Raw genomic sequence first — 17,922 nt, 5'->3', positions numbered from 1 at the left:
CTTTCTTTCCTGACCCGGGTTCAGAGGATGTTATATTCTCTCTTTGATCTTTCCTTTGACATCTGTTTCTGCCGGATCCCTAGCCACACTGGGATCAAGGGTCATGAACTGGCTGACGCTGCAGCCAGATCACCGCAAACCCAGGATCACCATAGCCAGTCCCCTATACAGACTACAGGCAATTAATATGCAAAAGATTACTCTCCCAGTGGCAACAGACAGGTCACGAACAAACTCTATGAGATAAAGCCTGTAATAAAACCATGGTAATCGAGCCTCAATTTTTGAGGAGAAGTTGTTCTAGCTGGCCTCCACATAGGACACAGTCATCTTACTCATTCATACCTGCTGAGGGCAGATGACACTCTTATGTGTGAGCAATGTGACACCTTTTTAACATTAAGACATTTTATCCTAGTGCCCACTTTACAGGCATGAACGTTGTCTATATTTTACTGCTTTTAGCCATATGACAGAGCCTTATACACTTAGTCAGATTTTATCCGACGATGCAGATTTATCAGCTGTTTTTAGTTATTTAAAATGTTTAAATATTTTTACATGTATTTAAAAGTTACTGTCTTTATAAACATTTTACATATATTTATTTCTATACATCTTGACGTAGTGACCTAATTTTTTAGGTCGCTGAAATATAAATCTTCTCTTTTATATGACCTGATTCTGGCACATTATAGCCTTAGTTGCTGATGTACCAATAAAACCCAGAACAACCAACCTTGACCAGTTGCCTTTGCAAAATTCTTGAAAAGATGGTGAACCATCAATTGATATGGTACCTTGAAAATTTCACTCTCCTACATTCTGCACAATTCGGTATTCGACAAAACAGATCAACACTAGATATGCAATGGAAGGGGAAGAGCTAAAAATGGTTAACAACTTCAAGTATCTAGGGAGCACCATTACAAAGACTGAAGTGATAGACAAAGATATGAGTAAAAGGATACAAGCAGGTGAGAATTTCTATAAGCAGACAAGAGATCTGATCTGGAATAGGAACATCCCGCTGAAGGGTAAGGCTATATATCAGGCCTATTACGTACCAATTCTGACATATGCATCTGAAACTTGGACTATGAGGAAAAAGGATGAAAGCAGAATTCAGGGGACAGAAATAAGATTTGTGAGGAGCATAGCTGGAAAGACAAGACGCGACAAAATCAGGAATGATGTGATTAGGGAGAGAATACAGGTTGAAAAACTCCAGAATAGGATTGAAAGGTCCCATTTGAAATGGTTTGGACATATCAAGAGAATGAATGAGAGGTGTTTGCCAAGAAGAATGTTTGATTTACAATTAAGAGACAAAAGACCAAGGGGGAGACTAAGAATGAGATAGCAAGACATGATACAGACTGATGTCATTAAGAGAGGAGGAAACTGGAGTGAAATCAATGACTGAGAGAGAAGTACTCGGACAGGGAATGGTGACGAGGCTTCATACGACCTGTGGAATAAATTTTCACGTTTTGTAGTAATGAGGTCCCCCAAAAAGTGTAAAAATTTTACCTTTTTTTTTTTATATATATATATTTTTTTTTTGGTACATACTGTATATCTAATAATATCAAAAATAAAACCTTGTCTAACAATACAGTAATAGGAATAACATATTTTTTAAAGATTTTATTTTGATTTGTACAATATTTTAGTATCACAATAAAAATAATTACAATCTTAATATAAAAGGAGACATACAAACCATTAACTTTTAAATAAATTAATCTAATTTAAAGAAAGAATTCAATGTTGTTTGCACAGTTTTTGTCCTATATGCATTTTTAACCACAGCACAGATGCAATCAAATGCGATAGTTGTTTCTTTATCAATGTTACAGACCAACACATTCTCTTATGTTCGATGCATTTTGGGCATATTTTTTAGATGGCAGTGTGTGCACTTCGCTGTCGCTGATTACAAAAACATCATTGTTTTGTTTGGTACCCAGCAACTCTTCTGGTCTGGTGTTGGCGTTGCAGTGATAGGTAGCAACTTCATCATCCACCTTCACAAACTCTTCAAATTCGCCAACAAAATCCATATGCTCTTTCAAATTCCTCCACTCCAGCAGACGAATGTGACAGCTGTTGCTATCACATTCGTCTGCTGGATCATGTTTTTCAATGATGTTCTCTCCAAAGCCACTATTTCTGAAGTAGTTGATTAGATGTTAATTGCGGCATTATCCAAATTAAGGCTCACCGGGTCTGGAATGATGATCATCCAACCACCAGCACCTAATGAAGCGGTTATGCTATTCTACTCTGGTGGTGAGAAACGAGCAGCAGGAGTGGGCTTTATGGTCGATGTTCAGGCCACCAGTAGTGTGATCGCTTTCCAACCAATATCGGACCGCCTGGCAGTCCTTACTGTCAAGGGCACCATCAAGACCCATATTATCTCCGCCTATGCACCAACTGAGACTAGCCTGGACCCGACCAAGAATGACTTCTACAACCAGCTCCAACATACGCTGGATTCAATTCCGCAGACAGAAGTGATCATCCTCGCAGGGGACTTTAATGCCCACATTGGCGTGGACAGATCTGGTTGGGAAACAACAATGGGCAAGTTTGGCCATGGGAAGATCAATGACAATGGACTACGTTTGTTGTCGTTTGCCGCATCTAACAACCTGATCATCGGAAACAGTCAGTTCCAGCACCCTCAAAAACATCAACTTACATGGCGAAATCCATCTGGTAAGGACTCATCAATCCTGGACTACATTCTGATCAACGCCCGATTTCGCTCATCACTCATGGATGTTCGTGCCATGAGGGGACCTGATTGCGGATCTGATCACTACCTCATCCGGGCTAAGGTGCAGCTCAAATTACGGCATGCAAAAAGGTCATCTCGGTCAGCCAAGCTGGACTGGAGGCAGCTAATGAATACTGCCAACAAAGGGGCATATCAGATCACCCTATCCAACCGCTTCGAGACGCTAGCCGTGCCCGAGGATAACCCACCTGGATATCATCCTTCTGTCAGGAATGCGGAAATGGCAGTTGCCACAGTGCAACTCGAAGAAGAAAAGCCGATCTCTGATGCCATCCTGGAATGTGCCAAGCCCCTATGTCCACCTGCCCGACGTTGAACGCAACCATGGATATCAGACGAGTGCCTCGACCTCGTGGACAAACGGAAGCAGGCAAAGTTGGCCGACTTTGAACGGTACCGGCAGCTAAACCGAGAAGTCTGACAGAGGATGACAGCGGAAAGAGAAGCATACTGGAATTAAGTGGCAGACGATCTTGAAGTGGCGGCATCCAACAACGAGTACCGCACTCTCTATCGCACCCTCAGATGTCTGAGTGGAAAGACCAAATTGACTAGTGACAACATCAAGAATGCTAATGGGACCTTCATGCGATCACCGTCCGAACGCTTGCAACGGTTGAGTGAATTCTTCAAAGCATTGTATAATCACGACCCACCTCAGGGACTGCCAGAAGCCGCACTATCGATTGATCCCCCTGAAGTCTCCATGGTCGACGTTGAGCCTACAGTAGAAGAAGTGAAAGCAGCCATACAATCCCTAAAGAATGGCAGGGCATCAGGAGTGGACCAAGTCACCACAGAAGCGAACAAAGCTGGGAGAGATGTACTGCTTCGCCGACTACACTCACTGCTCAAACCCATCTGGTGCACTGAACAAATTCCGCTAACATGGAGGAAAGCCATTATTGTACCGATCCACAAGAAAGTTGATAACCGGCATTGCAAGAACTACCATGGCATCAGCCTCCTTTCCATCATCGGAAAGGTCTTTATGAAGATCATCCAGTCAAGGCTGCAAAAACATCGCGAGCAAACCAGTCGAGAAGAACAGGCGGGATTTAGACCCGGGCGAGGATGCTGTGATCAAATCTTTGCCATCCGTCAGCTGATGGAGGAGAGGATCCGGTGTGGACAGCGAACCGTCATTGTTTTCATTGACTTTAAGTCTGCTTTCGACTGTGTCCATCGGCCTGCCTTATGGAAACTACTAGAGGTCGAACATGTACCTCGAAAAGTCATCACACTCCTCCAAACTGCATACAATGGTTTAACCAGCCAGGTGCGCATCCAGAACGATTTATCTGAGGAATTTACCATCCAAACTGGAGTCCGCCAAGGGGATGTAGCCTCCCCGTTACTTTTCAACATTGTGGTCGACGGCATTATGAGGCAAGCATTCAGAAACAGACGGGGCATACAATATGACAAGGATCACTATGTGACTGACCTGATGTTTGCCGATGATAGTGCTATCTTTGCTGGTAACGACTCTGAAGCCACGGACATCCTCTACGACATTGCCCGGCCATGCGGTTTGAAGATCAATGCTGATAAGACAAAGGCCCTGACAACAGATGGGTTGCAAGCCGCCATCTATCTCGAAGGCGTCCAGATCGAGCAAGTGCAGGACTTTAAATACCTTGGGTCGCTGGTCCAGGAGAAGAAAGTTGCATCCACCATGGAAATCCACAGCAGAATTGAACAGGCGTCCACTGCGTTCGCCTCGCTCAAATGGTGTCTGTGGGAGAGGACCAACATTTCCTCAAAGACTAAAATCTGACTCTTCTGGACTTTGATCCTGCCCATTCTCCTTTACGGATCAGAAACATGGATTTGTCTCAAGCTAGATTTAAACAAACTTGAGGTATTCCAAATGCGATGCCTGCGGCAGATTTTGGGCATCTCACTTCGTGACCGCATCACTAATGATACCATCCGCGCCAGATGCCAACAGCAACCAACCATTGCCGACCAAATCCAGAAGCGAAGGCTTAGATGGTTTGGCCACGTATGTAGAATGGGCACGAACAGAATACCATCCACACTCCTTTGGAGACAACGACCCACCCAATGGAGCATCCAACGGACCGTGCCTAGGAAAACGTGGGCCAAGCAAGTGGAAAATGACTTGAAGAGCCGACGTCTCGACCTTAACCAGGCCAGGACTGACGCCATGGATCGTAAAGTATGGAAGAACATCACAGAGCAAGTCCGAAACCCTGCGGCACCTACAGCAGCGTACTGGTTGCGTGGCCAACCGCCTCCCCCAGCTGCCAGCTAAGGACCAAGAAGAAGAAGAAGAAGAATGCTTTCCCAAGCAATAACACGATTACAGATAGCAACCAAGACATTCCAGTTTGCTGCAAATTGTTCCCTTCTTCTATGTTGCCGATCAACCTTATCAGGCGGGCTCTATATGCTCTCTTGAGGTTATAAATAATGCCTTGATCCAGTGGTTGCATTAAACTGGTGGTACTGGGGAGTAAAAACAACAGGCGTATATTTGTATACTTAAGTATCTCGGCAGAATGTACTGTACAACGGTCTAGAATCATCAAAATGTTCGTTTTTTTTTCTGAAGCCATTCTTCTGTCTAATTTTGATAACCAAGGCTGAAAAATTTTGACCGTAAGCCAAGCACTTCTATTGGCCTCATAATCACAGGGAAAGTTGGTTAACTGCTTTAAAATATTTTGGCTTGGAAAACTTACCAATCACAAGTGGCCATAGTTTTGTACTGCTATCTGAATTGCAGCATAACAGAACAGTGAGTCATTGTTTACTTAATTTTCAACCATGACATGACTCTCCTTGAACAACAGATGTTTTGTTTGGCAGAAAATTAGAAAATAAACCTGTCTTGTCAAGATTAAAAATATCCTTTGCCTCATATTTTTCAAGGATGGACCATACAGAACACAACCAGTCTGTAGCCTTTTCTTTGTCAACTAATCCAGACTCACCGCAAACATTTTGTGAAACCAAGTTATTCCTGTCTTTAAATCTTTGGAGCCAGCCACTGCTGCATTTCTGTATATGATAGCAAAAGACTCTTTGAACTGGGGTAACACTTGCAATTGACCTTATTCCCATGGAGAGCGAGGGAGTGCATGTAATCAACTCAGAAAAACTTTTTGTTATTTTGTTAATTTAACAAATGGTATGTGCTTCATATAAACAAGTATGTTGTATAAACCGAGTTTGTATTAATGAGATTTTAAAATTGCATCGACCTGTGATTGGGAAATTTTCCAAGCAATGTGTTTTAACTTATTTAACTTCAATGTGATTATAAGTTCTTGACCTGAAATCAAAATTTTTCAGCCTTCGTTATTGAGAATGTACTGAAGAATAGAAGTGTTGGGGAAAGGAGCATTTTGATAATTCTAGATTGCTGTACAGTACATCCTGCAGAGACACTTAAACTGAAGAACACCTTCCAATGCCAGAAGTTTTATGGATTAACTGGATCAAGACATTATTTGATAACCACAAAAGAGCATATAGAGCTCCCTGATAGAGTACTTAACATATGATCGACAGGGAATGTGGAAGTTTTATGTTCTATTCATAATGTTACTATTTTTGATAGTATTACATAAAACTTCTTTGCAAAGTGCAACTTTTCAAAAAATGAATGGTTTTTCAGTGGTTCACTAAATGAATGTGACAGCAACATTGAGAGATTGGACGCTCTGAAAGAGCATATGGATTTTGTTGGAGAATTTGAGGAGTTTAAGATGGATGCGTGACCAGCAGTTTCAACACTAGAAGAGCTATTGACTGCCAAGCAAATTGAAGTTTTTGCCAGTGTTGAAAGTTATATAAAGCATACTTTCTGCCTTCTTAGAAAGATCCCAGAATCCATTTCACACATCCATCCTCTCTAAAAGTTTGTCCAGTTCCTCCTTGAATTTATTTAAGCTATCAACTTCCACAATGACAGATGATGATTCTGTTTCAATTATGCTGTTTCTTTTTTCATTGCTTCTCTTATAAATAAAATTAAATTTAAACAAAACATTATTCTTTTTATAGCTGGCCAAACTTAAGTTATGCACCAAAGAAAATGGTGCATAACTTAAATTTTGACATTTTTGGCAGACCTTGTTATAACAGAACCTGACAGTTCAAGAGAACTTGACAGGTCCCTTGAACTTTGTATTAAGAAGATTCTACTCTAATTCATAATTCTATTATTTTTTTTATTATTTATGCCCCCCCCCTTCCCAAGTGATTCTGTTTGAACAATTTTGTTCCAAAATTCAGATTGTAGTTCCGGCTAAGAGAGGATATCATATAGGTCATCTAGGGACATTTAATGGATTAGTTAAAGGCATTTGATAGTTTCCCCAATGCTAGTTATAAAGCCTCATAGCATATATTTCCTACCAATCGTTTTAACTTAACTTCAAATGAACGGATTTTCATTAAATTTTATATTTGACTCTTAATTTATTGCTAGAAGGAAACTTGGTATTTAAAATAATTGGAAGTATAAAAACTAATTTGTATAGTTTGTTAGTATAATTTTTTTTTTTTTTTTTTTTATATCTTTAAAATCTAAGATAATTGACTAGTCACTATAATTCATTTACATTTTCTTCTGTTACTATTCTGTTTTGACCTGATGAAGGTATTCAGGTTGAATCCAGAAACAGTAAATTTAATTTGCTTAGCATTATATTGTTTTAAAATGCAGTAGAATCACATTTGTTGAGTTACAAAAAAAATATTTTTTTCCCCCAGTGTAACATGTAATTTTCTTTAAGGTACTGTAATAGTAATATCATGTAGTTTCTTTCATCTAATTAGAAATTTGTTTTGCTTTTATATGTATTTGTTATTTGAAACATTTTGAATAAAGTTCTAACCCTGAGTATTGTTTCACATTGCAGGTATTTCATATTTACTTCATTTTGGGCATACAAAATATATTATGTATATGGATTCATGTTGCTTGTGTTTGTCATCTTGGCAATTGTTACTGTTTGTGTAACTATAGTTTGCACATACTTTCTCCTGAATGCAGAAGATTATAGATGGTAAGCTTAAATGTTCATTTTTTGAGTATGTTAAGAAGTTTGACATGTCAGATTTTTTTTTTCTTTTTCTTAAGCCACAAGTTGTTTTTTTATGTTTATAACAGGGATGCATTTTTAGAAAGTATGACTTAGAAATCTGATTTTTCCGTTGATATAATTGGTGTGTAAACAGAGGGTGCATTTTTGGGAGATGCTAATTGCCCAATAATATAAGATTGTTGGTTTATTTTTTATCTATAACCATGGCATAACAATAGGGAGGCATGGGTAGCAAATTGCCTCTAGTGAAAAAGATTCCCCCACTCCCTACTTTATATTTGTGTAGATGAGGCTAGTTAGTGATATTTTTGTATCATAATATTCTACTTCTAGTTAATCCAGAAACTGTCAATGTTTGATCAGTGGCAATTGCACCCTGTCCCATTATCTGTTACTGTGAAATTATTTAAAAAGTTTAAATTTGAAGGAAGCATAAACATCACTATTTAGATTTTAAAAGTTTGCTGAATATTTAGATGCATCATCCAAGATGAGTGTGAGATTTGCCTGGTCTCTTAAGTATTAACTAATTCTGGAAGCACTTGGTTGGTCCACGTTACAGCATTCTTTTATTTTGTCAACGTTCAAATGAATTGTTACAAAGGTGATTGGTAATACAACCTACATCCAGCACATGTTCTCCCGCTTCTGATTTCACTGCTAAGGATTGCTTTCTCTGCTCTTATTTATTAATGTGCACCTAGCAATAATTTGTACACTTTTACTGTCACCTAATTTTGTTATAATTCTTATTACAGTGTGCAGTGAACTGGTGCATGGTTTTTGTGCATGTGAAGCTGAATAATGGTTATACTGCAAAGATAAAAACAATTCAGGAATATTCATCAGTTATAACAGTTTTGTTTTAGTGGAAATTTGAGACTTATTTAGTAAACTTATAAAATGTCAATGTCACTGAAGCAGAATTAGGATATGGTTGGTTTTAGTAAATCAACATATGTGAAATCGTTTAAAAAAAAAAAAAAAAAAAAACCATTGTTATACTCCAGGATGACTACATGGTCAGAGGAGTTCACAAGATAGCAAGAATACAAGAAACAGCACTGTGCTATTTGGGAGTGGTCACTCAAAGCATATATACTTATGTACCCTCATGTCTGACCACTCAGCTGTGGTGGATGTTTTGTAGGTTTTAGGTACAGCCTCTTTCTGTACTTAGTTATGAGCAAAGTGAAGTAGACATAATTAAGTTTATAGCATTCACAGCTTGAGAAAAAGCCTCAAGATGTGAATTCTATATAAAGTCAATGTACATGTTGAGTATAGCTTCTTTCGGTACACAGATTGTGAGCAAACTGGGTTTGCTATTAATAAATTTATCTTATATTGGTGGTAAAATGCCTCCACAAGTGGTAAACTTGTGAAGTGCCTCCACAAAATGAGATCAATGCACTACAGCAAATCCATTTCTCATAACTATGTACAGAAAGAGACAAACTGGTACCTGACAAATACAGTGACTTCATGTTGGTTTTCTAGCTTGAGGCAAAAGCCTCAAGCTAGAAAACTGAAAATAGCATAGTCTGTAGTTGTGCTAGTAGTATTTTCTACTTTATTCTGTGTGGAATGTTTTAACTGTACTTTGCAATTGGCATACCTTTCAAGAGTGCTTATCTGAATGTTTCCAACCTTGGCAGGGTTGTTAATGACACTAATGACAGTACACTGCTGCAACAGGATCTAGAAAAGTTGAGCAGATGGGCTGAGAGGTGGCAAATGAAGTTTAACATTGACAAATGTAAAGTACTACATATGGGAAACAGCAACCCCAGAGTAACGTATCAACTCTGTGATACCACACTGACCGTGGTAGAGAACGAAAAGGACCTGGGGGTAATTGTGCAGGCAGATATGAAGTTTTCTGAGCAGTGCAGACGATCTGCAAGAGTAGCTCATGGTGTCTTGTCAATGATATACAGGAATTTTTCTAGCAGGGATAAGGAGGTGATTATCCCCTTGTATAAGGCAATGGTCAGGCCACACCTTGAGTACTGTATACAGGTCTGGAGGCCTCATTTTAAGAAGGATGTAGAGCTGTTGGAACGGGTACAGAGAACTGCAACAAGATTAGGGAATGGAACAAAGGGTACCTCTTATGAAGAAAGGCTTAAGTTTTGCGCATTACAGTTTCTGGAGACTAGGCACCTGCGAGGTGATCTGATTAAGGTGTATAAAGCCTTGAATGGTTTGAGCATGCTCAATGCTGATGGGATTCTTCCTCTTGCTCAGAATAATCGCCTGAGATGGTATAAATTCAAATGAGGAAAGACGGTTGTAGGATAGATGTGCGGAAGTTTGCCTTTAGCCAGCGGGTGGTGATTGCTGGAACAAACTTCCATCTGTCGCTGTAGAAGTTGATAGCTTAAATGGATTCAAGGCAGAACTTGACAAACATTTGGAGCAAGTGGATGGGTGAAATAAGGGGGGTTTATGGCTGATGCTGCATAAGCTTGCTTTCTTGCATCATGTGCCTTTGCTAATGCTAACCTTCATGAGTATGACTTTATCCAAATAGAAGATTCTCTTCTGAAAGTCTAAATGAGGCTCTCCAGTGATAACATCAAAACTCAAATGATTGCCTTTTCTATGACATAAAAATAATACAAAAAATTATTGATTCATTCTTCAGAAAGAATAAAAACTTTAATTTTCTTATTCAGTTTCCTATTCAATTACCTCTGCAGTTTTACAAGCCTCAAGGGATTAGAACGAGCTTTATCTTTGATGTCATGCATATTTTAAACCTTGTCATAGTAGTCTCTTAAGTTGCTCAGAATCCATCAGCAAACTGCTTTGCTACAGTTGTTTCATCATTGTTTTCTTTTTGTTTGAGATCTTTCCCAGATGTAGTCTCTAGCCTAGCATCTATTTCTTTCACTTTAACAAGAGCGAGGTCCAAAGTGATAACATTATTCTGCTAAAATCTTTATTCTTTACTAGTCTCATATCCTCTCTGCTGTGTAAATGTAACAAGTGAAACTTTAGTCTATCCAGGAAATTCTTGTGTATATAACCTTGATTTTGTAATAACTGAGAGCAAAGTGGAAGAGAAATTGTTGAAGTTAAACGTAAGAAAAGCACCTGGGGTGGATGGGATCTATCCAGTTATATTAAAGGAGGCGGCAAAGCAACTAAGCAAACCCTTAGCCATAATTATGAGAGCATCCTTGGACTCGGGGGAGGTTCCCACGGACTGGAGATTAGTGGGGTCCCACAGGGTTCGGTGTTAGGTCCACTGTTGTTTTGTATATTTATCAATGATATTGATGAAGGTATATCAGGCTTAATGTCGAAGTTTGCAGATGATACAAAGGTTGGCAGGGTTGTTAATGACAGTAATGGCAGTGTGCTACTGCAACAGGATCTAGATAATTTGGGCAGATGGGCTAAGAAGTGGCAACTGAAGTTTAACCTTGACAAATGCAAAGTACTGCATATGCGTAGAAGTAACCCCAGAGAAATGTACCAACTGTGTGGTACTACACTTAAGGTCTTAGAAAATGAAAAAGACCTGGGAGTAATTGTGCAGGCAGATATGAAGTTTTCTGAGCAATGCAGACAGGCTGCCTGGGCAGATCATGGGGTTTTGTCAATGATATATAGGAATTTTGCTAGCAGGGAAAAGGAGGTGATTATCCCTCTGTATGAGGCAATGGTCAGGCCACGCCTTGAGTACTGCGTACAGGTCTGGAGGCCTCATTTTAGGAAGGATGTAGATTTACTTGAGCGTGTACAGAGAAGGGCAACAAGTTTGGTGAGGGGAATGAAGGGATCCTCTTATCAAGAGAGGCTTAAGTTCTGCAAATTGCAGTGGCTGGAGACTAGGCACCTGCGCGGTGATCTGATTGAGTTGTATAAGGCCTTGAATGGGTTCAGCACGCTGAATTCTGATGGGATCCTTCCACTTGTTCAGATTACGAACCTAAGGGGGCATAAATTCAAATTAAGAAAGGACAGATGTAGAATAGATGTGCGGAAATTTGCCTTTAGCCAGCGGGTGGTTAATTGCTGGAACAAACTTCCATCTGTCGTTGTGGAAGTTGATAGGTCGAATAAATTTAAGGAGGAACTGGACAGGCATTTGGAGGGAATGGTGTGATTTTTTTTTTTTTTTTTTTTTTGGCTGATGCTGCATAAGCTCATACACTTGCTTTTTTGCATCACATGCCACTACTACTACTGCTTCTTTAAAATACAGATTCAGTATGTTTGAGAATTGAGTAGAGCTTCATTTAGTCTTTGCTGCAAGCTGAAAACTGCAAAAAAAAGTGATCCAGCTTTTTTCTTTGTGAAAACTGACTTATCAAAGCTTCTTTTATATCAACCATGAATGACTTTCACGGAGTTTGTGTGATCCTACCATGAACAACCATGGCCTTAGCCTGGAGCCTGAAATGAACAATGACACTATGCTTATCTGACAGCCAGAAGTTTCCTAAGTCTGTTAGTCCCAGAGAAATTTAATATCTGACATTAATAGGCTTCGGACTGTCTGTATATTCTAGATTATCCCCAGAGAAAGATAGATCAGAGCACTTGGATTATGATTTCCAAAAGCAAACATCTGACATCTGAGAGCTTGTCCCAACATTAACATTTTAAATTTTAGATTGTACTACCTTCTCTTAAATGATTCATCATTTAAGCTTAGAACAGGTAAACAAAACAAATTAAAATTGACAATTTCTGATATGAACAGATAGATTTCCAAACAGAATTAGGAAGCCCAGATCTTGGAGCTTCCTAATTCTGTTTGACATATATCTGTGCTAGATATATGTTAATTTGGAAAGTTGCAGTTATCAGTGATGAAGATTGCAGTTTCTGCCATAGACAAGTTCATTTTCTAAATTCTGATTTTTAAAGCAAATTTCAAACAAGTAACAAATCAGAAATTACACAATAACTCTGAACAAAATATAATTAAATTGAAATTAACATATTTTTTGATGAATTGGCAAATATTTACAAAGTATAGATTTAACATTAAGTAGATCTTTTAGTAAAGAGTCAGTGAATTTATATTTTCTGTTCTATATTATTTATTAGTGTGTCTACAACAACTTGCAGTCATCCTTTTTTAAATTTCTGCTTCAAGCATTTAGCTAAAGAGGACTTTGATCTGTTTGTAATATTCCTTTTGTCCTTAAATATGCTTATATGCTTACCATTAAGGCTTATGGTAAGCCTTAATGGTAAGCATATAATTGGATAAGTAAACCATTCCAAAATTCTTTAATATTAAATTATTTCCTGCTTGATTACTTGCTATCAGAAACACTTCATGTGTTCTTTATTCTTCTCAGAAATTCTGGCACTAAATTAAAACTTGACAATAATAATATGAGTATCACTCACAATTATATATGTACTTTACATTACTCAGATATGTACCGTACTGTCACATTTATCAGGTTGCAACATTATACCAATTGCACTAGTCAACATGATTTTTACCTTCAAGAACTTAAATGCTGTTTTTAATCAATTTTTATGCATAGATTTCGAAAATCACCATGATAGTTTTGCATCATGTCACAGTTATTAAATGTAGAGGGAGTTACGTTTTACCAAAATATGCCAATTTCGATTATCTAGCCAGTAATGTATGACATACTGATTTATTTTAACACAATACGGGCACTCCTCGACTTCCGCAAATTCAACTTTATGTACGATTTTGCCAGCTGGTATAAACTTAAAAAATCGTGGAAGTGTATTTTGCATCCTGTAGGAATAAATGGGGGTATTGTGAAAAAATTTCAATGGGAACCCAATAACGCTTTTTTTTTTTTTTTTTTTTTGTAATTCATTCCAAGACCAGGAGTTGAAATTTTTGTTATATAACTAAGCTATTATCTCTCTAAAAGGTCATTTTAAAAATGGAGTGCTACCCTTTCATCACTATCATATAAGAATCAATTTTGAATGGCTTTTGTTGATATTTTTCTAAAAAAAAAAAAACATTTCTGGAGGTCACAATCATAAGACAATTTGAACCTTCCGGTTTATTGGGCTATTCTGTTAGTGCATCTGATTATAAATGGTTAGTAAACTCAATCTTATTGCATTTCCGATAATTGGAATTGTGTGGGTTTTTACGTTACAGTATTAAGGTGAAATGTGTTCCCCATTCACTAAAATCTTCAATCATATAAGAAATATAAATAATTCAGAATCTTCTCTTCATTCCTATTTACATATTACAATGACGAAGGGAAAGTGACCAGCAGGAAGTGCTAGGAAATGAAACAAATTGATTTAGAAATGAAGATGAAAATGGTTAAGAAGTACGAAGCAGGACAAAATTTGTCACCTATTGAATGGATGGAAAATCAGATTTAGAAGCGAGTGCCCCTGAGCCTAATGGCCATTCAAGCAAAAGCAACAAGTATTTATGAAGATATTAAGGATAAGTACGGCAAATCCCAAGTCAAGTTCATGGCAAACAACAGGTGGTTTAATAGGTTCAGGCATCGCGCTGGTTTCCACAAAGTAAAATTCGACTTACGCAGAGTTCTGCGGAATGCAACCCTTATGTAAGACAGGGAGTGCCCATATAAGCTGATTTTCTTAATTTTAGCAACCAATTCTGGCCTCTGTTGAAGAGAGCACACTTGGCATTTTTGGTGAGGATTTTTGTAGGCTGTGCCAAGGTTTTCCAAGTATTAACTGATCGTGACATGTTCTCAGGGTTTTTGTAAATCTGTTCTCCAAACATACAGAGAATATATATATTTTTTACACTTTTATTACAAACTTGAATTTTATGTATACATCCCTGTATTTTAACATTAAACGTTGGTACATCTTTTGATGTAGACGTGATTGAGTCTTTTTATGGTGATTTTCGGAATCAGTATGTTTATTTCTTACAGAATTGCATACTTTCATTGTGGAGGTATGAAAAAAAATATATTTTTGAGTACACACACACACACACACACACACACACACACACACACACACACACACACACACACACACACACACACACACAGAGAGAGAGAGAGAGAGAGAGAGAGAGAGAGAGAGAGAGAGAGAGAGAGAGAGAGAGAGAGAGAGAGAGAGAGAGTTAAGTAGATTAGTTTTTCATATCGTCGAACTGATATAAAGTACTTTTAGCAACATAAGCAATTTCCTTCATTCTTTGCAAATTTTATCATTTAAATAAATTAAGTTACCACAAACCTTTTGCCTTTTCAGTTTCACAAAGTTCTTTGGCTTTTGCAAAAGTTATATATCCAAACATTTTTATAAAGTGAACAATTCACCAAAATCTAAATATTCGATACATATATAGAAAAACAGAATTATTCTACAAATATCAACGTACGTATTCAAAGCTGCCAGCTCTCCAGATTTATAACAGAGAATTCATCCTTTTCACCTTTAACCCTCCATCTCATCGTTGTTTTATAGTTGGTGACAGAGTTTCTCTAAATTTTTTTTCACAAAAAATTTGTTTTTTCCTCTGTCTTTTTCTTTTCACAAATAAATAATAAAACTACAATAAATTTTACAAAATTCTGCAAATTTGTTTTTTCCTCTGCTTTTTCTTTTCACAAATAAATAATAAAACTACAATAAATTGGCCATTAGGTGTGCCGTGGTAGTCTACATTGCAAAATGGAAATGTGTAGAAATAGCTCTCATGTCTTATAAGGCAAAGCTAATTAATAACATCATGCTTGGATTATGTAGCACCTGTCATCGACTCTATCAGGAAAAGTTCTTATTACATCTGAACACCATCCAACATAGTGCCCTTAGGATAGCTGTTGGAGCCTCCAGAACATCTCCAGTTCACAGCCTGTATATTGAGGCAAATGAACCCCCCTCTTCATCTCAGGAGAAAAATTTTATTTTTTAATTATGCAGCAAAGATTGAAAGTACTCCAGCTCATCCCAGCTGGCAGTATCTGTTTGATCCACAGCACACCCTGCTATATCACAATAAACCTAATGAAAACCACCCCACAGGGATTTTACTGCAAGAACTCATGATAGTTGGAAATTTAACTTTAAGAATATTATTATTATTATTATTACTAGCCATATAGTGCAAGGAAGCCTGAGGCTTATGCTACACTAGCTAAAATAAATTTCCAAGTTACCCTGAGAGAGAGAGAATGATGATATCCAGCTCAGGACCCTGGGTGTGCCAAGCCCATACTCACCCTTGCTACTCCTGAACCTCCCTGGACTGAATTCATACTTCTCTGTGACAATTTCTCTTCAAGATGGTGAAAATCCTCCCTTGCAAATACCAACTTTCAACAGCTACATAAATTGCATTCCTTGGAAAACTCAGACAAAGTTCATATCTATACCTATGGCTCCAAAACAGATACGACTGTTGGTGCAGCAGCAGCAATTTCTGCCACTTTCTTAACAGCTTCCTCTCTTCCCACTGAATGCAGTATCTATACTGCAGAATTGTTTGTAATAAAACTGGCTCTAGATAACATAAACAAAATATCATATCAAACAGTCTCCTGTTTGATATGATATATACAGACTCCTTACGTGCAATCACTGCCTTTCAATATACCTTTTCTCCCTCTCATCCCGTTCTTACAAAGATCTAGTCTAAGTGATTTTACCATCAAACAGACAACCACAAGGTTACCTTCTGCTAGATTCCTGGTCATGTTAGCATCCAAGGTAATGATCTGGTGGATGAGGCTGCTAAACATCCAGACTGGATCTTACAGTCAACTGAAAGTTCCCTACACTGACTACAAATCCATTATTAAAAAAAACATGTTGTAAACAATGGTCTCACCTCTGGCAAACTCAAATCAATAATAAACTATTACAGATAAAAAAAAGAGCCACAACTGTGGACATCTAGTTTTAGAAGAAGCAGGCGACAAGAAGTAATTCTGGCAAAGCTCTGCATCGGTCATTCACATCCAACTCAACTGTATTTGCTTTTGGGAGAGACTCCTCCACAGTGATTCTTTTGCCAGTCGCACCTAACAATAAAACATTCTCATTGAATGTCCCCAACTTTCATCTGTCTGAAAATCCAGCTTTAGCTCCCTCTCCAACTTGCAGGAACCCTTAACCTTATCACATATTCTTGGGAATGAAGCAAATTTCGAGGATCTGTTTAAGTATTTAAAATGCATAAATTTGTATAATAGCATCCACTCATAATGCAAAATGAGTGATACCTAAACCATGAACAGGCACAATATGGCCCAAGAGGCCCTTGTGCCAAAAATCTCAAATTATGGCACACAGTAGCGTTAGATGCTGATGCGCCATAAAACTCCTAATAACCAACCAATCTCCTTACATTCACCTTTCTGTTTTTGGATCTTTCTTTGTTCTGTTTTGCTAAATTTCCTTATTAACCAGTCTAGTTTTTCTTCTAATTTATCTACCCAGTCCACTTCCCCATATTGTACTTCCTTTTGTTTCCCTTACTCACATTAATAGTATTTGCTTCCCTCATTTTTATATGCCGTTTCCAAGTTTTCCTGTTCCTCGGCATATAAAAGCCATGATCCAAGGTCTCCGGTTTCCTGTACAGAACGTCTTCCTAAATCTTTCATTTAACCCCTAAATGAATTGTCCTATCAATGTCGGTGTTCATTTTCATCGCTTTTAGTCTGTAAAAATTCCATGACCAATTCTCCATGCACCTGAGCATACATTGCCATCTTTTGTTGTTTTAATTGAATATTGTGTTGGAAATATTGAGGTTCTTCCTGTGAGTCTGTACTAATTTTTCGAATTTCATTGCCAAATATGCCAAATTTTTGAGGCCATAAAAGAGTTTGAGTCCGTTAGCATGCACAATTCAAATGATATTCATCTTTGCAAAAATCCCAGTTTTTACTGGAGTAATCACTGGTTATAGTTCTCACAAAAGGAGGAGATGAAATTTAATCAGAGTTCTTGTAATCAGTGATAAATAGCACATAACATGTCCTCTCATTACATAAAGCTCATCAAAAACTATATTACTACAATACTTACACGTAGTCTTGTCTT

The 17,922-nt window shown here is 37.9% G+C and overlaps 1 protein-coding gene across 1 annotated transcript in view; it reads left to right on the top strand.

Annotated features, from left to right (window-relative positions):
* The window catches only part of TM9SF3 (transmembrane 9 superfamily protein member 3), a 357,433-nt gene that overhangs the window by 233,493 nt on the left and 106,018 nt on the right, over positions 1–17,922 (top strand). Inside the window, exon 11 of the mRNA XM_090369370.1 lies at positions 7,708–7,854. Within this exon, the coding sequence (XP_090225496.1) occupies positions 7,708–7,854 (147 nt within the window). The remainder of the gene's footprint in view (positions 1–7,707; positions 7,855–17,922) is intronic.

The sequence above is a fragment of the Mastigoproctus giganteus genome, chromosome 3 (assembly GCF_048544385.1).
Source record: "Mastigoproctus giganteus isolate SK-2022 chromosome 3, ASM4854438v1, whole genome shotgun sequence".
NCBI classification, from domain to species: Eukaryota; Metazoa; Arthropoda; class Arachnida; order Uropygi; family Thelyphonidae; genus Mastigoproctus; species Mastigoproctus giganteus.
Note: the sequence above shows the minus strand (reverse complement) of the source record. Positions and strands in the feature narration are given on the sequence as shown.